At 40.5% G+C, this 25,033-nt stretch overlaps 1 protein-coding gene across 2 annotated transcripts in view; it reads right to left on the bottom strand.

Moving 5' to 3' along the window:
- PLPP1 (phospholipid phosphatase 1) overlaps positions 1-25,033 on the bottom strand; it is a 93,397-nt gene that overhangs the window by 4,374 nt on the left and 63,990 nt on the right. For both annotated transcript variants that reach the window (XM_044224709.1, XM_044224718.1), the window contains exons 3-4: positions 24,091-24,371; positions 6,297-6,354 (exon numbers count right to left, since the gene is read on the bottom strand). In XM_044224709.1, coding sequence (XP_044080644.1) covers positions 6,297-6,354; positions 24,091-24,371 — 339 coding nt within the window. The remainder of the gene's footprint in view (positions 1-6,296; positions 6,355-24,090; positions 24,372-25,033) is intronic.

Below are 25,033 nucleotides of genomic sequence, written 5' to 3'. Positions count from 1 at the left end.
TCAAAGAATGGAGCAGAGTGGCAGCCATACCAAAAAGCCAGGCGGCCAGTGAGACAGGCAGACCAAGTCCAGTTCCTGGTGGTGTGCTAGTTCTAGCCCATCTGTGTCTTTACTATAAACTGTTTTGGGGGCACCTGAGTGGGTCAGATCAGTTAAGTGTCTGACCCTTGATTTTGGCTCAGGTCATAATTTCAGGGTCCTATAATCAAGCCCCACATGGGACTCCCTGCTCAGCAGGGAGTCGGCTTGTCTCCTCCTCCCTCTGCCCCCGCCGTGCCCCCCCACCCCGCTCATAAGCATGGGCACACTCTCGCTCTCCCTCTCAAATAAATAAATCTTAAAACACACACAATTTTTTCTCTGGGAGATGAGTCAGTTGCTTATAACCAAAAGATAAAGTGTCAACTACTAGCTACCTCTGTGTTTAATCAGAATCCCATTTTTGTTCTTAATTTGGGTTTCTTTGACTTGAATGATGAGTTTACTTTTTAAAAAGGTAAGTTTCAATTGGGAAGGAAAATAGTATTTATACACCAGTGTTCAAACTGTGAGAAAAACTTGAAAAACATAATCCCATGGGAACATACATTAAATGTTACTGAACAAGAGCGTTCTGGTAGTGGGCATGGGCTTTACTTCATGACTTCTTTCTACGTACAGTACAAGGTGTGCACCGCCACCCTACCCTAAGCCAAAAGTGGTTCATCTACCCATCTCTATCACTCTCTCAGGGCCATTTTAAGATTCTTTTCTGAGCATGCTTCGGTTTGGCCTCAACTGACCTGCCCCGTGGGGATTTTGGTCCACTGGTGGACAGAGTACTGCCAAGTGAGAAATTCTAGTCTCTGGATCCCTCCTGATCCTAATATCCAACCTTCTGGTGAAAGAAACAACAAAGCAGAAAGTTCCCAACTACAAATAAGAGAAAGGGTGGAAAAGGCAGAATGGAAGCAATAATGTGCAGCTGGTCACTGAGGTACTCGCAGAGGCAAAACGAACCGTCAAGTTTGTGAAAGGAACAACTGAGCCTACCACTAATGTCATCCCTTCTGTCACAGGAAAAGTCAAGAGGCATGTGGGCTTCTAGGAGGCACAAACAATAAAGTTAGCAGGAAAAACAAAGAACCATCATATACTTTACTAACCTTCACACTGCTCTGCCCACTTTTTCATCTATTAGAGAGGCAGGATAGACACCTACCACCGGAGAACTTGGAGAGCAAATTAACCACCTCCAGGCCTCACCATAGTGAGGCCTATCTCGATTTCTCCATCTCCAGCAGGGGAACCATTATCTTCGTGACCAGACCGTGCATCAGAGCAAGAGCTCAGGGCAAATCAGATACAACCAGTGACTGCACATAGCCCAGATTTAGAAAGCAAGAAATAGTTTGGTAATTAGCCTTGGGGATAATCCACCAATATTATCCTCCAGGAATGTCCTCACTAAAACCAGGCATCACTACTGACGCTTGTGAAAAGGAAGGTTCCAGATTTAGTTTTTCCTTCCAACAAACGGAAACTGAGCAAGGGTAGGCTTTTAGCTACTCTTCTGCATCAGGCTTCTGATCAGGAAAATACAATTGCTCAATGTAGGGTCAAGTGTCCAGTCTCTTTAAAAAAAAAAAAAAGTCCAGTCTCTTAGCAAAGTAAAACCTATTGAAAATAAGTTACTACATCGGTATTTTTTAAAGAAATAAAAGCTGCTTAGCTGAGATTAGTAGAGACTCATAAAGGCAATTTCTTATTCCTTAAGAGAACAAGGACAGAAAGAATCAATTTGCTCAAAATAACCAGATATTCAAAGGCAGAGGGGATTGTAGGAAGACGCTCCACCACCGTGCAGGCAGCAGATGGTTCCCTGACAAGTGCAGAGAGGCCTTCCTGCTCACCCGGAGAGAATCCAGCACTGAATCTGTGTGAATAGAGCCTCATGATAGCTTTGTAGGGCACACGAAGACCTTGTTAAAACGTGGACTTTTCAATGCATGGGGTCACATTGGAAAAAAATGCAAAAGTATACTTTTTTTGTTGTTGTTAAAAAAAAATATATATACACACACACACACACACACAGCTTTTTTAAATGAGGAAATTCTATGTCTATATGTCAAATGTCTATTGACACTACTTAGGTATCCTTTCATTATCTTACTATCACCAAAAAAGGAGACTCAGGCCTATTTTGCCTAAAATTTCTGGAAAAAAAAACTAGCTTCCAATAAAGGGTCTAACTTCTCACTTTTAAAACCTGATTGCTGACCAAAATATTTTGTGAGGCTGGTTTATTTTTGCCTTTCCTTGATCCTGTAACACTTAACTACAAAACACTGTTGTCTCACAGAGTTTCTTAATAATCTATTCTTAAAATGAGAGGTGTTTTTTTTTTAATTTTTCCATTTTAAGTAGAGTCAGGGGGGGTCAGCTTGCAAGCTAAGAATGGTTTTCACATTTTAAAGGACTATTTAAAAAAAAAGAAGAAGAAGAATTCACAGCGGAGACTGCATTGTGGACTACAAAGTTTTTGACCTAACCTTTTACCAAAATCATCATCTGCCAACTTCGGAGCTAGAGCAACAGTAGTGTGTTCAACACAAAGAACTGTTTCTTACTCTGCTTATTTTGAAAACAGCTTCTAAGACTCAGCCAGGCAATATATTGTTCCACCTCCACTTAAAGACAGATCTGGCCAGGAGAACGCCCTAAGGGTGACCTCTGTTTAGTCTTGACTCTAGACTTCAATTTCACCATCTTTAGGATTCAGAGTTCCTAAATTTAGATGTACAATTCCATGTTACAATTAGACAAGATTCATGTAGTTCCTGGGCTCTGTTCATTTGTGCAATGGCATTAATTCACTTTGGAAACCATCTTCATGAAATATTCACCAATCGTAGATACTACATGGTAAGTGCGGGGTAAGAGGTTGTACAAATCTGGAGAGAAGTGGGTGGTATCAAAGAGCACTACCAGACAGGAGGGGGCAAGACCCAGACACCAAGGTGCCTGGGGCCCCACTGTAGAAATTAATCCAAGAATTTCCTAACAGACGATGAGAAACACAATCTGAGATTTCAGGCTTTATAGTACAGTGCTGGGAAACGTGTTTCAGTTTATTCCTTCAGCATATTCCAACACAACCTATATATAGAGAGATCTATCTATATATATACTGAAAAAAGAATAGTCTCATAACATGGTTCCTTTCCTGGACAGTGAAGTAAATTTGGATTCTTTGGCAGTTGGCCAAGTTCAGTGGGCATCACTAAGCACTTGAACTAGGTATGTGCAAAGAAGCCCTATCGTATGCTCCTGCCAGCCTAGGTGCTCTTCATGGGTGCTCTACCACTGTTAAGTTCAGGGCTGGGCTGCCTGCCAGAGGAAAACAATGGTCAGGATATTTTCTTTAAGAGACTTTTTAAAGTTAATTTCTGGGTGTCAGGAATTCTGGGCGGAAGTTTTGGCTATCAAAAACTGTCCTCAGAATTTGAATGACTGTACATCTCCACCCAAATCTGGGACTGACCCACGATGCCAAGATGCCTAGGGAAACAAGATGAGTCATTGCCTAAGGAACTGGCAGAGGATATGGGAGTGGTTAAATGTTGCATGTAAACCAAAAGCTGGAAAGCAGGGAGACATCTGTGTTCAGGGGCTGAAATAAAAGCGGGGGCCTACATGCACATCAAGTAAATATTTCCACTGCTTAAGAGTCACTGAAATGCAGTGCATGGTTGCTCTGGCCAACTTTCCTCTCCATAAAGGCCTTGGTCTATGACAAATCTCTTTATCTGAACTTTTCATTTTAATTTTACCTGTAAGAGCTCATACTGACCCGGTTACCAACCTACAGTTAAGGTCATTTTCCCTCTGCTTACATCTTTAACTTGCCTCCTCATACACTCCTGGGTGTCCACACAGCAGGCTTACTACTGAGGCCCTCTATATATTAATTTCATGTTCTATACAGTAGTTTCATATTTTACAAAAAAGCCCTTAAAGTTTATAATTGAATGTACAGATATTTTGAGAAGGGGTAAAGGAGCAAACATGAACAGTAGACTACGGGATATGGAATATGATACATCTGAGAATATATTTTTTACAATTAAAAACAGTTGGGGGTGCCTGGGTGGCTCAGTCAGTTAAGCCTCTGCCTTCAGCTCAGGTTATGTTCCCGGAGTCCTGGGAATGAGCCCCACCATCAGACTGCCTGCTTCTCCCTCTCCCCCTGCTGCTCCCCCTGCTTGTGTTCTCTCTCTCTCTGTCAAATCAATAAATAAAATCTTTGGGGTGGGGGGGGCAGTTGCTAAAAGTCATCACCTGGCCTTTACAGTAACTGGGCTAGGGTTTAGATCAAGCAGTCTATCAGCAAAGCAAGGGAAGCGGATGAACACTAGAGAGCTGACCTCAACAGCCTCCCAAGGCTCCTATTTCCCCTACTAAAAGGGTGGCAACCATCCCTCTTCTACTTAATGAGGATTATCAGAAAGAGTCAACAAAGTAGTTTAAATGCAAATCATTAATATCAACATTAGAGTCTTAATGTTGAGTCTAAAGGATTTAAGGACTCTCTCTCTCCTTAAGGACTTAAAGATACACACAGCTGAGGGAGCAAAACACAGAAGCGGCACTAACAAGGTCTGGCTGAGGGCATATAAAACATGTTCAAACACTGAAAAGCCATCAGTGTCGTCAAAGACTTCGGGTTTGGGGAAGATTTCTCAGGAAATGGCTGGGTTAATGGCTAATGGCTCTAGCCTTCATCTCCTCCAGACTCCATGCCCTATTTAAGAGGAAAAATATACGGTGGCTCCCTTTAGAAAGAATGCTAACTTTTCCTAATGGGATAAATGAACAGAGCATATTGGAATAGTATTTCTTGTTCCTCCACTTAAATAACTACATTCCCCATGGCACATTTTCAGAAACGTTTGGGTGTGTATTTTAAAAAGGAAGCCCCCAATTCTGTTAATTGGTACCCTGTTGCTTCCTTGCAAAATTAAATTAACCTAAGACAAAAGACTGACATTTCCAGTAATGGTGAAGAAGCCAAAAATTAGCTCAGTTGTAATGGTTTTGAAATCATGGGTTTGCATTTTGTACAGCACACACATCTGTGATTTTTACATTCTTTCGACTTTTCAAATGAAAGCAGGATTCTGGTAAAAATTGATTTTAAAAATCTCCAAGTGAGACCAAACTAACTCCCAACAGTCTATTCTATTACATATTCCAGACCTATAATGTAAGCATTAAATACTAGAGCACGGAATGTGAACAAGGAGAGTGGGGAAAAAAAGAGCAAACAGCAAATTCACACAGAACATAACCACATAAAAATCCACTAACAAAGTTAAGACAAAAATTGTAGCTGATCATTTAGGGTAGAGATGTTTCCTCTTTCCCAACAAATTTTGGTAATTTTATAGAGAAAGACTCACAGGGATAGGAGAGTATATGACCTAAAGCCTATCTTCCTTAAGTGACACTGGATAAACACTCATCTCTAGAGATGCAAAATGTGGAGGCAAATATGTTCTCCCTCTTCACTGTCCCGTTTGTATGCTGCAAGTGCCAACGGGCAGACTGCTGTCCGGGTTAGCAGACACAACTGAACCTCCCAACCAGAAAGATGCTAAGCTCCCTGAGCAGCAACTACTTCTTCCAGAAACTGAAATCTTTCTAGACCCATGGAAAGCAGTCAATCAAGTATTTCAGAAAGTGGAAGGAAGACAAAACCTATTCAAGGAGTAACAACCACTGCCTTCACAGTCCACAAATTTGGAAGCTCCATCCCTAAACCCAGCAACCCCCGCAACAGGAAAGGGGCCCCCTGAGCTCCTAAGGTCAGGGCTCCCAATTAGGGTCAGATCATTGCCCAGCACAGCCACCTTGGCCCAGTTCTTCAGAGCAGGGACCTGCGGTGATGACAGAGAAGCTGCTGGTATGTTGCAGAAAATATGTCCCAAAGTAAGGGCGCACATCCACTGACTCCGAGCACCAGGCTGGCAGACTTGATTAGGGTTCTCCCACCGGAAGGAAGCACCACCTTCATCCGGGAAGACCCTGTACGGTCCTGAAAGTTCCCGATTCACCACCCATACAGCGAGTGTGCCTGTCTGCTGCCTCTACACCCAGTAGTGACTGGCTGCGACAGAAGCACCGGCGGCCCCTCTCCGAACCACACAAGCCAAGCTCCGGAGGATGCCAGACAGAGCTGGCCGCACGGAAGGGGACACTGAGGCGGAACACATGAGTGCGCAACCCACCAGACACCAACGCAGAGTACTTACTGCCACGAAGAGCATGCAGTACATGGAGAATGAAGAGTGGCCCGAGTAAAAAGACAACCTAGGAGAGAAAGAAGACAAAGGTCAATTTCCTTTTCTAGGCGGGCACAATCATCTTGCTGTCCTAACTCTTACTGTGGTGGAGCAGACACCTGGCCCCCTCACCCTGGCCAATTACAGGAGTGGGGAGGGGTGCCCTAGCACTGAGACTTCCAGCAGGGAAAAACCCGACAGGAACATTTCTGAAGTAATACTCCACAAGCCACAACTGGTATATAAATGGTCTGGCTTCAGGACACGTACACTTAAAGGACCATGACTTAAGTTTTATTTTCTACCTGAAGGGTTTGCCCCTGAGTGCTAGTAATACCTCCTTTAGAATACTCGGAAGTTAACTACTTCTTCAAAAAGAAAATAAATTTAAAAAAAAATTAGAAGTGGTATTTTAGCCCTTTTAACAGGCACACATCTCACCTCAGAATTCCCACCAGATGAAAATGCTTGTTTGACATTTATTTTCAAACTGCGCTGATGTTCGTGTACCAGATGAATCCACACTTTCCAACATTATATTCTATCAACATGTGAGTATCGTCTTCCCACCCAAAGTGACAGAATGCTTGCAAAACTTAATTTTATGGTCCCTTTTGGAAAAGGGAGAAGCTTACTAGCATCCATGATCTAGGTTCTGCTTATGGAGTGCTGGCCATGGGAACTGAAAGGGCAAGTACATTCAGTCCAGTAGAAGTAACTCCATGCAAAGGATGCATCAAGCAAATAATGAGAATGCTTCTCCTGCCTATGAATATGAACATAACTCAGAAGGGCAGGCTTCAAAGTATCTCACTTATTATACCCTGCTTGACTGGAAAGGAATTTGGTTACCTGGATTCCGAGAGGTGAAATTAAAACACAGATCAGAAAATCCTCTGTGTTATGTTTGGCAACTGAGGGAAGGTGGGAGTGGAGATTTTCTTAAGCATGTACCGATGATGATCTAGCAAGAATTATGATAGTCTTTTTCATAATCAGATACATAGCTAAGAAAGTGAATATTTTCAACTTCTAGTACCAACTAGGAATTACCTAATTAAACCTGATAATTACTATGGATTTAATCTATATGAAACAAGAAAAATAAATCACTTTTAGCCTCACCAACTATTTGGCTGTAGAGAATAGATTAGAAGTCCTTACTTTAAATTAGATAATTAGAGCAGAGTTCTGTACATTTTATATTTCAGTAAGTTATACTGAAGAACCTACAAGTTAACAAAAGCCAGTTTCAAGAACTGTCAAATCCCATCAAGCCAGCATGACCACGATCAGAGAAATGTTCTCAAAGCCAAGCAAGTTCAAATTTCACTAAGACTTCATCTTCAGAGTGTTCACTGTACACTATGCCACAAAACTGTAAATTCCATACCTACATTAATAGTTTTAAACAGTTCTGATTCAGTCACAGGGAGATTTCATTAGTTGAAAACAAAACGGTTTCAATTTTTTATTCTGAATACATAAGGAGGTATTTTATTCAGTATAGAACCAGTCAAGGAATAACCTCTGACTTCAACAAACAGGGATTAAAACACATAAAATAAGAGCTCTAGGGCAGGGGTGCCTGGGTGGCTCAGCGGGTTAAAGCCTCTGCCTTCGGCTCAGGTCATGATCCCAGGATTCTGGGATTGAGCCCCGCATCGGGCTCTCTGCTCAGCAGGGAGCCTGCTTCCTCCTCCTCTCTCTCTCTCTCCCTCTCTCTGCCTGCCTCTGCCTACTTGTGATCTCTGCCTGTCAAATAAATAAAACCTTAAAGAAAAAAAAATTGGGGGGGGAGAACTCTATTTGACCCCTTTACTCACTGTAGGTGATCAAACAATCATGGTAGAATGGACTTTTACCAACTATTAAAACAGAATAAGACACCAAAATACAAATTCAGGTTATTTTCATATTCCATACACATCTCTTTATTGGGATCTCTAGGAGATATAGCTCTTTATTATGTCTTAAACTCACAAATGAACAAATAATTTTGTGAGTAATTGAATAAAAATCCCCCTGGGCCTGGCTAGCTCAGTCAGTGGAGCATGTGACTTGATCTAGGGCTTATAAATACAAGTCCCACCTTGGGTGTAGAGATTACTTAAAATCCTTAAAAAATAGTAATAATAATAATAGGGACGCCTGGGTGGCTCAGTTGGTTGGACAACTGCCTTTGGCTCAAGTCATGATCCCGGAGTCCCGGGTTCAAGTTCCACATCAGGCTCCCGGCTCCATACTTCTCTCTCTGCCCTTCTCCTCTCTCATGCTCTCTCTCACTGTCTCTCTTTCAAATAAATAAATAAAATCTTTAAAAAAACAATAATAAAATAAAATACAATTCCAGAAGTAGCCAAAATGCAGACTGTTTTCATCACAGTAACCTCACTGAAGTGTTTACGATTTTGGCCCTGGCCTCAAACGTCACCCCATTCTTAGATGTAGATAGATAGGTAAACAATTTGAGCTAGCTTTCCATCAAAGCTTAAGGCAGTCTCTCCAGAAAGAATATTTACAGAGATAAAATATATTCAGAAAGACAGCTATGTGACTAACGCAGGAATGGCCTATTACACTGAGCAAGTAGGCAAGTCTGACAATGTAACTTACTATGGAGATCATTCTTTTCCAAATGGCAGATTTAAGATTTTTGTTTTCTTTTGTTAGCCAGGACAGCCCTTTCTCCTGGGAGAGCTGCTTAGCCTGCACCCTAATATCATAGCCTTCACGAGTGTTTACAGCCATCCACTCCCCACAGGGCCCATGAGTTCCCACTCAACCCATCATTCTTCCATCTCTGTTTTCCAACATCTACATAAATATTCAGCCTTATAAACTGCAAAGACAGCCAAATCTAACCCTTATCAGTCATCAGACGCAAACAACTCACATAAAGTGTTTAATTTTTTAAATGGCATTTTGGAGCTCATGGGGAGGTTAAATCACAACCTCCTAAAATTCTCAACTGCTCTTGTCCAGCCCTCTGATTTTCTTTCTTCCTCCCAACTCACCAGAGTTAAAACACACAGAAGAGTTATCCCTTTAGCTGTTCTTTTAGTTTGAAAGGTCTACTTTGCATTCATTCTTGAATGATGGTTTTCCTTAATACAGAATTGTAGGATAAATTTTTTTCTCGTCACTTTTTTAACTTCTACATTTGCTATTAAAATAGAATCTAGTTGTCTGCCATTCCTTTCTAGGTTACCTGTCCTTTTTTGTACTTACCCTCCCCCTCCACCATCAAGGTCAATATTCTCGTCTCAATGATCATGTATCCAGTAGGAATGTCTTTTTATTTATCAATTTTGTATTCATTGGCTTCCCATTTATATACTTCACCACTTTTGAACAGGTCTCAGCCATCATAACTTTGTTTTTTTGTTTTGTTTAGAACTTTGTTCTATATCTTCCATCCTTTCTTTTTCTGAGATTGCTTCAACACGTTTGACATTTTCATCCTATCCTCTCCTATCTCTTAACCTTTTTTTTGTACTTTAAATCTGTGCTTATCTTCCATTTCAGCTCTCACTTTTGCTGTGTCTAAAGTACTTTATCAGTCTACTTTTTAATTTAAATATGTATGTATCATTTATAAAAGATCTCTTTGGTCCTTTTTTCAATCTGTGGTCAATTTTGATCCTGTTTATCCTTCATCATATTCTCAGTCTCTGATTTATTTCTACACAGTAGATATATTGATTTTATATTCTATATGGTAATTCTACTATCTGCAACCTTTCAGAGCTTATGTAGTTTGTTGTATCTCCTGACTCTCACTTAGGGGAACTTGTTTCTATGTATGTTCCTTCACAGGACAATACGAACTCATGTCCTTGACACTCCATCTGTGGGGAATCTTGGAGGCCTTGGTTTAAAAAGAGTTTGTCCAGCAAAGGAGCGCGTGGGTGACTCAGTGGGTTGGGCCTCTGCCTTCGGCTCAGGTCATGATCTCGGGGTCCTGGGATCAAGCCCCGCATCGGGCTCTCTGCTCAGCAGGGAGCCTGCTTCCCCCTTTCTCTCTCTGCCTGCCTCTCTGCCTACTTGTGATCTCAGTCTGCCAAATAAATAAATAAAATCTTTTAAAAATAAATAAATAAACAAAAAGAGTTCTTCCAGCAAAGATGTGTGTTCTCTCCTGCTGGGTTCAGTAGCAATCCATTAAAAAAAAAAATTTTTTTTTTAAAGCCCCACATATATAGTATGTATTCTGGCACCAGAACAATGTTGACTATGGTCCTGTAGTTAAGAACTCTTTCTGACAGCAGTCTCCTCCCCTGCCAGGAAGATGTGCCCTTTGGAAGTCCTTAAATTATCCTTGGGTCTCCCCTCTGTCTACCCTGCACTAGCCTCATGTTCAGAGTCCCATCAAAACTGAGGCTCTAGGCTACCAAGAATTGGCACATACTTTCAGGTATACATCAGATCAACAGCATTAACAAATTCCAACATCATGAAAATTCCTTTACTCTCTCGTCAGCTTGGCTATTTATTTACAAAGATTTATTTATATGTGTTAATATATATTTTAATATATAATACCAATATGTGCATATGTGTGTGTAATGTATTACCTAGCATGTGCAACTCTATCAGTGTTTCTAATCCTCCATATTGCCAGAAATAGAGGCAGTTTTTTTTTTTAAGATTTTATTTATTTGACACAGAGAGAAAGATCACAAGTAGGCAGAGAGAGAGGAGGAAGCAGGCTCCCTGCTGAACAGAGAGCCGAACGAGGGACTCCATCCCAGGACCCTGAGGTCATGACCAGAGCTGAAGGGAGAGGTTTTAACCCACTGAGCCACCCAGGCACCCTGAGGCAGTCTTTTTTAAAACAAGAATTTGGACAAGGGGTACCTGGGTGGCTCAGCAGATTAAGCATCTGCCTTCAGCTCAGGTCATGATCCTGGGGTCCTGCGATTGAGCCCCAGATGGGGCTCCCTGCTCAGTGGGGGCCTGCGTCTCCCTCTGCCCGTCCCCCTGCTCATGTTTGCAGTCTCTTTCTCTCAAAATCTTAAAAAAAAAAAATAGGACTAATAAAATGTTATCTCAAATCAAATGCTTTACTAGGAGACATAGTCTGGCAAAAAATAGTTTGTTTTTATTTTAAAGTGGTCAGTGTTCACAATGTTTCTAATTCATACTCTCCCACCAGTTCACTGGGTATGGCAAAGTTGACTCTGGGGCAATTCAGAACTTCCTTCCTTTCCTTAAAGATCATCCTGAAACCGATTCCTAAAGTATTTTAAGGCAGAAAAGCTGTCATAAGACTTAACGGTTCTAAGCTACTGAGCCCCTTTTATGGACAGGTATCTAATCCCCAGTACTTCCACTCTTCCCAGAAATCCCATGGTGGGGGCTGTTGATCCTATTTTAGACAGAGACCCTGAACCTCCCAGAGGTTCACTCACTGGCTCCCAAGTCCCATCGCTTTGAGGATCAAATCCAAGTCCTCCCAGCTCTTTCCCAGTGGGCCAGGATCCCCCACTCAGGTGCAGGGCCGGGAGACTCAGCAGCAGCACGCCGGCATCTCCCAGCAAGGAGCCACCGTGAGAAAAAACAGGAGGCGTGATTCACACACGGCCCCGTGTGTGAAGTCAGTACACGAAGAACTTAGATCCTCTGTGAAAAGGCAAATGTCAATATGCAGATAAGCATTTTAAGAGAAGACTCATTTCTCCTTTGTACAATCTAAAGGCCAAAACAAAAGGAAGTCAAACTGCAACATGAAGCCTTTTCTCCAAATGTTATTTCCTGATTAGAAAGTTTACACAACAGCAAATTAACCTGAAGGACGGGGTAAATAAAACTCCCTTCTGTGGGAACCTTTAAACATAGAATGACCCTATGAGAAAGTTATAACAAATGTCCCAAACAAATGCACAAAGGAATAATTTCCCAAGTATTTGTCCCACTTTGTTTCAAAAGGATTTTTACAACCAATAGCTGTGCAAAATGCTCAGGCAATGAGCTGTCAGGCTATTATCTTTAAAAATTTCACATCTAATATACCAGGTAAGTCAAGTAGGTAGTGAATGGGGAAAGTGGGTAGTTCCACAATGCACTGATAGGAGTGCATACTCTTCAAAGGAGATCTGACAATATCTATCTCTATGTAAACCCACAGTAGTTTCTGACCCAGTAGTTCCACTTGAAGACATCTATCCTAGAGAAACACACACAAGCACAAAGATGTTTGAAGTAACACAGCCAGCAACTTGAAGATGATGGTTTTCTCACTCTTTTTCTGAATACTGTAAATTAATTAAAATCGATTAAATAACTATGTGAAGTGACAACAAAATCTACAGGAAATATTTTAAAATATGTCACTTATTTAAACCACATAAAAGCATACAACTTCATACTTAATGTAAAATACACAGAAAGCAACTGATAGGACAAACTGTTAATAGTCACTCTGGGGAAAAGGTATCAAATGAGGGTTAAAAAAAATCTTTCAGGGGCACCTGGGTGGCTCAGTGGATTAAGCCTCTGCCTTTGGCTCAGATCATGATCTCAGGGTCCTGAGATCAAGCCCCGCATCAGTCTCTCTGCTCAGCAGGGAGCCTGCTTCTCCTTCTCTCTCTGCCTGCCTCTCTGCCTATTTGTGATCTGTCAAATAAATGAATAAAAACCTTTTAAAAAAAATCTGTCACATTTTTACAGTGATAATATTGCAAACATAACATGTCATTACTGGGATTTTATATATTTGTATATATATATTTAAAAATACAAAAAATGAGGCGCCTGGGTGGCTCAGTGGGTTAAAGCCTCTGCCTTCGGCTCGGGTCATGATCCCAGGGTCCTGGGATCGAGCCCCGCGTCGGGCTCTCTGCTCCGCAGGGAGCCTGCTTCCTCCCCTCTCTCTCTGCCTGCCTCTCTGCCTACTTGTGATTTCTCTCTGTCAAATAAATAAAATCTTTAAAAAAAAAAAATACAAAAAATGATAGTCAAATTATCTGATATGCCTGCTAAAAATTTCCTACAAACCCTCTCTCCACTAAACCCACACACACACATGCACCTGAATTCGTTCCTGAACAACACTTGCCTTCAGAGCTGCCCAGCAGCCAGCCCTCAGGTTCATGTCCAGAGCCCCACTGGGACTCAACCCTGGGAAGCTTGTTCTTACATCTCTCAATGAAACGTTCTGACATTCGCGTGTATTTTTAAATATCATATGTCGTGTTTCCACAAAAATATATGCACTTAATTTCATACCACTGAAATTCAGCATATTAACTGTTGATTATTACAAGTAACAGAGCCAGTAAACAAGTGATTTTGACATATGTGTTTGGAGAGGAGAAAGATCAGATTTCTAGAGATGTGTAGATACACAAGAACCACGGGGTATCTTTTCTTCCAAAGGGTACAGAGATAAAGATGAAGATAAATGGCAAAAGAATGTAAGATGATCCCAAACAAAGTTAAGTAAAATACAACAAAAATAATGTAAATTCATCTTATTTGCTTGAACCAGAGACTAAGAGATTAGTTCACTTGCAACAAAAATCCTGTCATATATTCCTTAAATTATTTTTAGAAAGATTTTACTAGGTTTCCATTTAAAGCTACACTGTATTTATATGGAGTTGATTAGCTACTTCACGTATAAAAGTGACATGCCTAACTAAAATAAAACAGATCCGAGTATCCTATTTTATTCATTAATATTAATGCATCAGCATCAAATACCAGTTCACAGCCACTACTGTCAGTGACTTATATACCAAATAATCTAATATCTATAGATACCATATCATGAAACTTAAAGGAGAGAAATGAGCAAGACCGTGGAAAATGAAAAAAGAGAGGGGTAAAAGTAGGACATAACTGATATGTGTACAAGGTATTTTAAACTCTTGATTAAATAAACCAGTTGATGATTAAAAACAAATGATCGCATGTCTTCTGTTTATGGGAGACTCGTTTGAAAAGAAGGAATCTAAAAAGGAGAAGTTGTTGAGAACTCGGAGATAAAGGAAAGTAAAACTGGGTGTGCCTTGAAAATCAGATGACTGGGGAATAAACAGTTCTACACTCTGAGCAGGGAAACTGTGCCTCTGACAGTTGAGCAAAGATGGGAAAATGACAGAGGTTACTGACAGAAGAGTAAAACAGACATAAGTGCACTAAGCAGAAAAGCCATCACAGGTTTCCTACAGCAGGAGGGAAAAATTGATTCCTTGGTGCAAAAAGACTCCAAATCACCAATGTGGCATTATCAAAGAGTTAAAAAGGAAACAAAGGGCAACTGGCAGGTTACACGAGGGACGGGACGTAACTTTGAGGCGTTCCTATGCCTGTAACTAGTAACTCCTTACCTCCTTCCTCCCCCAACCCCCTTTTAAAACACTGAACAAGGAAAACTACCTTGCCACAAGGCAGAAGAATTTAGAGGCAGTCAGAAGGAAGGCAGACTTCTAAATTGCCTTCTAAGGTGTTTTTTAAGGGGCAGGAATCTAGCCAGAGGTAAAACTGCCACACCTCTACTTTTAGCCCTCTCCCAAAAAGACAGCATGAAGGCCAAGAAAGCCTGTTAAATCTGGCCAGTACACTCCACTTCCCACCCTGACGCAGACCATGAAATCACCATTAACTCTTCACCACCCAGGTAAGATGACTGTAGAAGACACCAGTACAAGTCTATACAATTAAACTACTATAAAACTTCTGATATGCACTGAGAGTGGCAAGAGAAAATGTAAAAGCCCACGCACATATGAAATTATTAGAGCCCAACAGGAAGCTGACCAGACAGGTCACTCTGGGTTCCTTTCGGATTCGAGCAGATGACATCACCAGAGACAGTGTTACCAGAGGACAAGCTGAGTGCCACGGTACTGCACTTAGACAACCTTTCTACCAAATGGACAAAAGCACTGGAGTGACATTTCCTTTAGTATCTCAAGTCCTTTTGCTTTAAAAGAAATGAAAGCTTAGATCATATAATATTTAGATACCCATTTTAGTATATTTAGATTTGAATGAAGTGGAGGAAAGCAGACTACTTTTTACAAATATAAAGACAAAATCATGACCACATTACTCTCCTCCTTCACGTCCTTCACTGGTACACTGCTGAGCTTCGAGTAATCAAGACCCTTCATCAGGCTCACCAACTAGTCTGGAACCATCATCTGCTACCCAACTACTTACAATTACCAATACACATCATGTTTCATGCTGTGTTTTTTCATCACTGCGCCTGAAATGAGCTTCCAAACTTTCCTGGATAATTACAACACAAGAGTCACCGCAGCCACTGTTACCTTCCAGAAACCTTTCTTCAACAACTAGGCTGAAGTGCTCTTCCTTTCTCCAAAAGGAGAGAGATGTACGGCACACATATATCCTTGAACCCACCTTCCACAGTAAATCATCTGCTATAGTCCTTCCTTCTTCCATTCCATCCAAACATAGGCAGGAGTAGGACAAGACTTATAAACAGAAATGTCTGATGTTTGTATTTTTCTTTGTTTTAATTACTTACGAAACGTCCATTAGAAAAATTCAGAAGGTATAGCAAATCAAGAGAAAAATTGCTGGTAAACACCTAACTCCCTGAGAGCCCATCTTTTTTTTTTTTCTTAAGATTTTATTTATTTATTAGACAGACAGAGATTACAAGTAGGCAGAGAGGCAAGGGAAGCAGGCTCCTTGCCGAGCAGACAGCCTGATGCGGGGCTCAATTGCAGGACCCTGAGATCATGACCTGAGTGGAAGGCAGGGCTTTAACCTACTGAACCACCCAGGCACCCCCGAGATCCCACCTTAACTCATCTTGAATCCTTAACACCCACCACCACTAGATAAGCATACAGTAGGTGCTCAATACATTTAAGCTCAAACAGAATCTAATGTCTTAATGATAAATCAGTTTTTATGTAGTCATTCCAGAAGATGTAAAATTCTTATACTTTTCATATTTCAATGTCACAAATCACCTCTGCTGCTTCCCCACCCCTTCCCCCACCAAAGCACCAATAATAGAGTATTATGTCAGTGCCTCCACAAGAAGTACACTTCAATCAGTTTGTGCTTCGACAGCTGTAAAAAGTGCAAAAAATAAAACTAAGGACATATGTTAACTTTGCATAATAATGTTATCATATAATTAAATGCTGAACTTAAATAAGTCTCTGCCAATAATCATGGCAAGGTAAGTTACCTGATTTTAACATCTTACCTCTGATGTGTTTTCCCCTTACAGTGGTTACAAATTCTGGCTTTATCATCACAGTTCTGGAGAATTAGGAAGTGCAATCTAACACCCCTGCTCTTTCTGCCCTTCTGTAAGAACCTGTGAGCAGTATCAGTATGTGTCAGCTTAAACCTGCAGTACCTAAGGCCTCTTCCCAATACCTTCGGCAAGCATTTCAATAATGTGTATAAAATGTCCAGAAACTTTTTTTACATTGTGATCAAAGGCAGTCAGATTAGTGGAACAAATGATATCTATAAAGTAACAGATATATTGTAAATCAAAAACAAATTAAGTTTTAAAAGCCTTCTCAGGGGCACCTGGCTGGCTCAGCAGGTAGAATGTGTGACTCTTGATCTCGGGGTTATGAGTTTGAGCCCCGTAGGGATTACTTAAAAATATAATCTTAAAAAAAAAAAATGTAAGTGGGCAAAAAGCAAAGACAAAATAAAACAAAAACAAGGGATGACAAATAACAAGGTTTTAGGTACTGCCTGAATCCTACTTTCCATTGCCTTGGAAGAGTTTCTTCATTTTTAAAGATTCAATTCTATTCTTCAATAAACCAAAAATACTGAAAACTGTCCATCTTCATAAATTTCCAAACATTACCTCAGAAGCAATACAATGTAGCTGCAGTAGATTACATAAGAAAATATTATGGTTAACAGGATATAAACATAAAAGAAAAAGGTTAACCAATCCTATAATCTTGCTCTCAAGTGCATATGTAAACTCATTTATAACATAAATTCAAGAGTTTGTTGAGCAGACCGGAAGTGGGGTCCAAGATTATACCTCTCTACCAAGCTCCCAGGTGATGTCCATCCTGCTGGTCAGAGCAGGGGACCACACTTTGAATGGCAAGGGGAGAGGAATGAGAAGAAAGGTAATTTTGAGCTTGATTAGGAACACACCTGGGATTAAGTCAAGAGTTTGGGCACTCTGTGGAGACAGTCACATCAAAAGAATGCTAATGATTTTCCTGCTTTCTTATTATAAAGGCTACTTAAAACAGGAAAAACACTGAAGAATCACACAAGCCAACACAATCCATACGTCAGGTTTGTTTTACTTTTCACAAATTCAACTCACATCCTACCCCTCAAGAAAAATATTTATTTTCTAATTAAGTAAAAATACTGAATGCATGCTGTTTATATTTATTCTAAATGGAAACTCAGGCTTACACCACTCAATTATATTTCTTTTTAGGATTTTATTTATTTGAGAGAGAGAGAGAGAAAGAGAAAAAGCCCAAGTAAGGGGGAGAGCAGAGGGAGAGGGAGAAGCAGATTTCCCACTGAACAGGGAGCCCAATGTGGGGCTCAATCCCAGCACCCTGGAATCATGACCTCAGCCAAAAGCACACACACAATCAAGTGAGCCACTTGGGGCTGTCCCTCCATCCATTATATTTTTATCTGGAAAAAGGATTAATGTAACTACATGACTTTTTTTTTTAAGATTTTATTTATTTATTTGACAGAGAGAGACACAGCAAGAGAGGAAACACAAGCAGGGGGAGTGGGAGAGGGAGAAGCAGGCTTCCCGCTGAGCAGGGAGCCTGATGCAGACTAGATCCCAGGACCCTGGGATCATGACCTGAGCTGAAGGCAGACACTTAACAACTAAGCCAATCAGGTGCCCCCCTGCCTTTTTTGTCATATTTCAAATCTGGCACTGGGGAATTCAAGAGTTCTAAAGTGAAGATACAAAGCATCAACAGAAAGTCAACAGCTGATGATGTGTTCATGTGATTTAGAAGCCTATTAATATTTAATGCACAGCACTGCTGTGGGATGGCATGAAATACCAAATATCTAAACTTAAAGGGTGTTATTATGGGGGGGTTGGTTTTAAAATAAATTAGGATATACATGTATTTACCAACAGATAGTGGCAGGAAGTCACTGAAAGTAAAGAAAGGATCTTGTGTTTGCAAGTCTATACCTTGACCAAAATAAAGCCACATGTCAAGTCAACTCATTATGCATTCAGGAAAGACAATCAGGCACCAAGCCAAATCTCAAGGGAGAAAAAAAACTTTTGCTTTTATTCCACATCAAAACAAAATTATATGGAATGTATAAATGCAACATAGGCTAAATCAAAAGTATGAGTAAGAATGTGTACAGCTATTTAACTAGGTATCATGTGGTGTGACTTCACTTTTATTTCTAAACAAAGAAGTTTCTTCAGCCTTAAGTGCCCCAGATTGCCTTAAAAATTAACAAACTGCTGACAAAACCCTGAAGATTATGCTGGTTTTACTGAAGCTAAATCCAGTAAAACACTGCCTGTATCCCCTAAGCCTCCAGCCTACCTGCCTGCCTGTGATCCTGCTGCTCCCTGCATCCTGAGACATACCCCGTCCTAATTCTAAACGTTCAGACCTTACTCATCCTCCGAAATGCCCCTCTACTGGAAGCAGTATTATTATCCTCCAATTTCATCATTTCATCTTCACTCCTTCAAGGCACGTATCTATCACACACACCATCTCCAAACATGTCTCAGCCCCTGTGCAGTGAGCCCACGAGAGCAACGTGTGCGCTTGGGGAGGTAACACCCACAGTGACTAGGGCTTAACAGCAATAGATGTTAGCTGAATTTAGTAACTTCATGGCGAGGCTGAAGTTGTGATTCTCAGGTCAGCAGCCATAGCACCATCTGTGAATGTTTTAGGAACGAAAATTCTCGGGCTCCCTGGCATGCAGACTCATTGAATCAGAAACTCTAGGGGTGAGGCCCAGCTATCTTGTATTGTAACAAACTCTCCACGGGATTCCAATGTGACTGAAGTGTAAGAAATTCTGGGGCAAACAGAGTCAGAGCCAGACTGAAGAAAGAGTCGCAGCTGCAACCAGAAGTGTCCCGTGCTAACATTCAGAACAGAGGAGGTGGAAAGTGGTGCTGGCCTTCAAGCCAAATTGCTTTTATATACACTAAGAGCTAATGTCCATTCACAGGGTAAAGGATCTTTTAAAATGATCCCCTCTTTCATTCTATGTGTTGCTATTTCCCGGGAGATATAAGAATAAAATGAAGGTTGTCTGCTAGTTTACTGACATATACACACGGGAAGTTTAGATAAGCCTGAATAAATCTTCCTGAATGCATGAAGTGTCCAGTAATGTCTACAATTAGACCACAAAGAAGCAGCCATTCTCTCAAAGTGTAAAGCAGGTTTTGCCAGGTACTTAACACCACAGCTAGTCAGTCTGAATATAATGGGTTTTTACTATTATAGAAGGCACTCCCTCAAAATTCAGCTGTATTTACCTGTACAGGGGTTGCATTAAAAAAAGACAAAAGGAAAATTGTGCCTCACATTTAACCAAACATATCACAATTAAACATCTAAATAATACAAAGCTGCCATAATCCAAAAGAAGTAAATTTATTTTGGATATCTGATTTACATAGCCAAAGACCAATTGCTCAGAATTGATTAGGAATGCTGAGTCTATCCTTAAGCAAACAGAATTTAAATAAAAGCCAGAAAAAAGTGAATTTCTCAGAGAAGACCAAAGTTTCCATACTGTAGTATCACAAACAGAGCAGCTGTTAGTGAGCTGTCTTACTCAACTATAGACCCCAACAGTTAAAGCCAGAAATAGGCAAGACTGCTTAACTGATGCTCCAACGAAAATCCATTGTGCTTATTTCTTACCAGACTTTCCAGGCACTGGCAATGACATTTTGCGAAGACCTGAACATCCCAAATGCCAGATCGGAAAAACCCGGATAGCAACAGAATGCCTACACAACCCACAACCACATCCCACATGTCCCCTTCCCGGCCCATGATTGTGCGGTGATTGCCCCTCCCATGACCATGCACTCCCTGCCTGTTCTCTTGCAGGCACTCCATCCTGACCTCTCCCTGTACCTCGGACAAGGTGTCTATCATGCTGATGGAGAGGTCAGTGGGTAAAGCCTGAGCCTATCACCAAGCTCCCTGTAGGTAGCACCCTAAATTTCTCCCTTTCTCTTTTCCAAACCATCATCTCTTGAGTTGGTGACTACTCTCACCACCAGTTTATCCTAGTTTGTGCCGCAAAAGTGTTGGCAAACCCCGTCAGGAGCTGTGCTTCCGATTTGTCCAGCCCCCTTGGGTTTCCTGACACAGAGCAACTGGCCCCAGTAGCACCAGGGCTCAACGGCTAGGTTCCTGAGTTGGTGGCGGTGATAGGTCATTTGGGAACACAGCTAGTTGTGCCCAATCTTAAATTCACCCTGCCAAACATCCTAACATAACAGATACCATGTGAGGTTGTGTTCCCATCATCCTGGGGATTTTAAGCACTGGCTCACCAAGTGCGGTCCTGAGATCAAGCACAGAGGTAGCAGCATCTGGGAGTGTGTTAGAAATACATATCCTCACCTCCCACCCCACCTGAGGATGAAAAGTTGAAATATGTGTTTCCAATGAACCACTAACATTTGAGAGACACTGATCTAAAGAGTCCCTAAAGAGAATCTTTACCTGGGCAGAGTGCTATAGGTCTGAACTGCCTGTGCTCATTAGTAATTTTTGTTCCCCCACAAATGGAAAGGACTGCTATTCTCATTGGCATAAGCAAGAGCAGCTGGATGTCCCAAAGTCACAAGTACAGCCCCTTTTCATTTATAGTAAATGCCCAGGTATTAATTTTTAACAATGAATAGAAGCTAATAAGGAGTTAATAAGTATGCTACTCTAATCCATTTATGTTCTCACTTCTATATTTAGGACCCAGGGCCACAAATGAAGCCTGGTAAAAGTCCTCTGACATCAGTGATACAAGAGCACCAGAGTGTGCACATATAAAGGAAAGGCAGAGAGAGGAATAGAAGGAAATAAGAAAACGAATATCGAGACCAAAAGCCAAAATTGTAAGAGAGTACTCTCACCCTCAGATGTAACTCTGACTCATTTATAGTCAACAAAAATGACTCATTTCGGGTGCTTATGTTCCTTTCTTTCCAATGTCAAGCATTATAATTTTATAATTAAAATAAACGTACAGGGGACAGGCTGTGGAGATAAATAAATTAGAGGGGGAAATTAACAGACAATGTCTAGACTGAAAGATTTTTGCATTTTTGGCATCCCAACCTAAAAATTCAAGAGAAAAGCAATAGGAAAGCCTGAATCCAACGAAATTAGGCTTCACAGCAGAACAGCAATGCAAAGCCACAGTTATGAACCAGAGTTATAAAACTCTGGAACTGTGGCAACAACTAACTCATTCTGGAAATACCAATGGAAATCCCATTTTTTCTTGGAAGATACAAAGTTTTCTTAAAATTTCATTTCTAGATTTGATTTTCCTTCTCACTTCAGAACCCTAAAGCTTATCAACAGATCTCACTGAAAATGTGGGAGGCTGAAGAAACTTTTAAAGTGTAATGGGTAAAAAACTATGTGTACTTAAGTCAAAAGTACCATCAGAGTATCTTGGTCAATTTAGATACACTAGCAATACATATATAATAGGACATACAGGGACTGGAAAATGTAACCATATTTATGTCATTTAAAATAAATTATATTTCACGTTTTGTCCAAATGGCTCATGTAAGAAAGAAAAATCTCTCAATAAGACATACTATTATAAGAAAATTTTGAGCTAAAATGTATGTATCCAAACCAGAGAAATAATACATGTGTGAAGAAACTATTTTCTTAAATAATCAGTTATAATGATATTTTCTGGACATTAGGTAAGCCCTTATCACCCGACTTTCTTAAATACTGTGACAAAAGAAAATGTTAGAGTTTTCCTATTTTCTGTTGTGGTGATGCAGGAGATGTTACTGGAGACATAGGCATGGATAGTCCTCTATATTTCTCTGAGTTTCTCTGAGTCTTCAAACTCTCTACCAAAAGTCACTGCATCTCCTAGTTGTTAAATCTGAGACCTTTCCCTAGGACACTGCAGTGTTATGAGAGCAGAGAATGAGATGTCCACATCTCACACCCTCAGTGCCCAGTGCTGGTGTTGGTAAGTTCATCACTCCTCAAAGCCATTTCTGGACCATTCTTCCCCAGTCCTCTTAAAAAATGCCTTCTTACCTAACCTCAAATCAACAATACTGCCTTCCACTATAAATTGCCTACTGCATTAGCCATTCCTCCCTCCTTCATTCATTAAGCTTTGCCATCCAACAGCCTCTCTATTCTCTGGCCTTGTTATCAATAAGGAGGTTCTCTTCCACCACCATCACTTTTCTTAAATTTAAGTCCTCTGTGCTAGACTAAGCTCCATGAAGATGAGACCAGAACTATGTAGCTCATGGCCAGATCTCATGCACACAGAACAGTATATACGCTTAGTTAAATAAGGTGTTTTTTTCATCTCCACTACATGCAAAAATTGGGGGCTACTAAGGCCTGTGTAGCTTATAAGAGAACCAACAAAGACAATGAAGTACCTGTGAATCATTTATAAAGAACAGTCAAAGGGTGTTTTACCCAGAGAAAGTATCTGTTGGTTGATGAGTAATTAAAGTGATAGCTATTTTAAAACATGAGAATATCAATCGTATAGAAAAGGTAAGGCTCCTAAAAAAAAAAAAAAAAGGCTGATAATTCTGAAACTTGAGATGAGGAATTGTAGCTTTTTGTTTTTTTAAAGATTTTTATTTATTTACTTGAGAAAGAAAGAAAGGAAGTGAGTGAGCACTTCCTGGGTGGGGGGGGCAGAGAGAGAGGGAGAAGCTGGCTTCCCACCTAGCAGGGAGCCAATGCGGGGCTCAATCCCAGGACCATGGGATCACAACATGAGCCTAAGGCAGACGCTTAATGGACTGAACCACCCAGGTGCCCCTAGTGGCTTTATCTAATGTTACTGGGCCTTCATTTGCTCATCTATACATTAAAGGAGTTGGACCTTTTGGGTTGCAAACATTGTATTTCATTCATGCCTAATAGCGTGCCACATGTAGAAAGGAGCCTAACAAGGTCATTAGAAGAAGGCAACCTGAAGTCCTAAAGCTGTCAATGTATGAAATTTCCTTACAAAAAATATACTCTAAGAATACTAAGAGACAGAGCAGAACTTAATACAAGGCTGGACTACGTGGAAGGTCAGCAAACTATAACCCCTGGAGCAGCCTGTTTCTGTTAATAAACTTTTATTGGAACATAACCACACCCATCCGTTCAAGGACTGTCTATGGCTGTTTTTTCCTGGTACAACAGTACAGATGTCAAATTAACCAAATGGCCCACAAAACCTAAAATATTTCCTACCTGGTGCCTTAAGAAAAAGTCTGTTGGCTCTGCACTATATGACTATATGAAGTCATATATGACTATATGACTATATGAAGTTCTTTTTAATTATTCATGAGAGATGGGAAGACCTGCATTAAAAGGCTCTTACACAGAACGTAGGGGTAAAATGGGGAAAAAAGAATAAGTAGAGATAATAAGTCAAAATATGAACTCAGTTCACCTCCCAGTGATTATACTAGCTGCTCTCCCTAAGCTAGTAAAGAAACCTTCTTTTCCAAGAATACACAAGATAAAACGAACATTGAAGTTTTAACACGCACCTGCCCTCCTTCACTTTCCGTGCATTTCCTCGACATATGTAGTTTTCAATGTAACCAACACTGCAGTTGATTTTTGACCAATCTAGGTCACAAACATCCAGGAAGTGAGGGCGCAGTCTGCCTATTGAATACTTGGCAATGTCAGTCAGGGACTGACTAGCAGCTGCACCAAATAAAAATGTTCCAATGGCTTTGTAAATAGTGGCTATGTAGTTATTCCTGATAAAGGAATTCGAGTGCAAGAGGTTATAGTAAACAGACAGGGCTTCTCCAATAATCATCTGAAAAAGAAACAGAAAAATAGTATGTTAAAACAGCAACTGGGCACTTTAAACAAAATTTTAAAAATAGGAAAAAAATTGTTATATCACAATAAAATATTTTAAAAACACTCCCCTTTTTTAATTTGCAAATGCAGAGTCAGGATATCTAATTCTAAACCATGAAAAAAGGAGTCAGATCTGCTTATAAAGCAATGGCCAAAATAATTTCAAATCTACCTGAAACAATAAGACCTTATTTCTTTTCTGGTACTCAAATAAAATGAGTTTTAATAAGCAACTATGTATCATGAATGAGAAAAACCATGGTTTGTTCAAATAACACAAATTTTCCTAATTAGAGTATCCCCTGTGTAAGTACTTTTGATCTGGCAGTACTTCTTAACCAAAATTGCTCTGAATCAAAAACATCCATCATATTTTAAGAAGTAAAATAGTTTCAAAAAACTATTCAAAAAAAGCAGGGATCTAACACTGAAACCAAAGTGTATAGAGGACAGAGATCAGCAGACAGAGCCTCCCAGCCCTGCCTTTCCAGAACCCGAGGCCTGGTTAACAAGACTCAACAGACTTTATAAGACTTAACAAGTCTCATTAACAGACCAAACACACATTTGATGCTCTCCTTCTCCAAGAAAACATTTCAAGTGACTTCCCTCTTT

Source organism: Neovison vison, chromosome 1, assembly GCF_020171115.1.
Source record: "Neovison vison isolate M4711 chromosome 1, ASM_NN_V1, whole genome shotgun sequence".
Lineage (NCBI taxonomy): Eukaryota > Metazoa > Chordata > Mammalia > Carnivora > Mustelidae > Neogale > Neogale vison.
The sequence above is the reverse complement of the archived record's forward strand: the minus strand, read 5'-3'. Positions and strand labels throughout refer to the sequence as shown.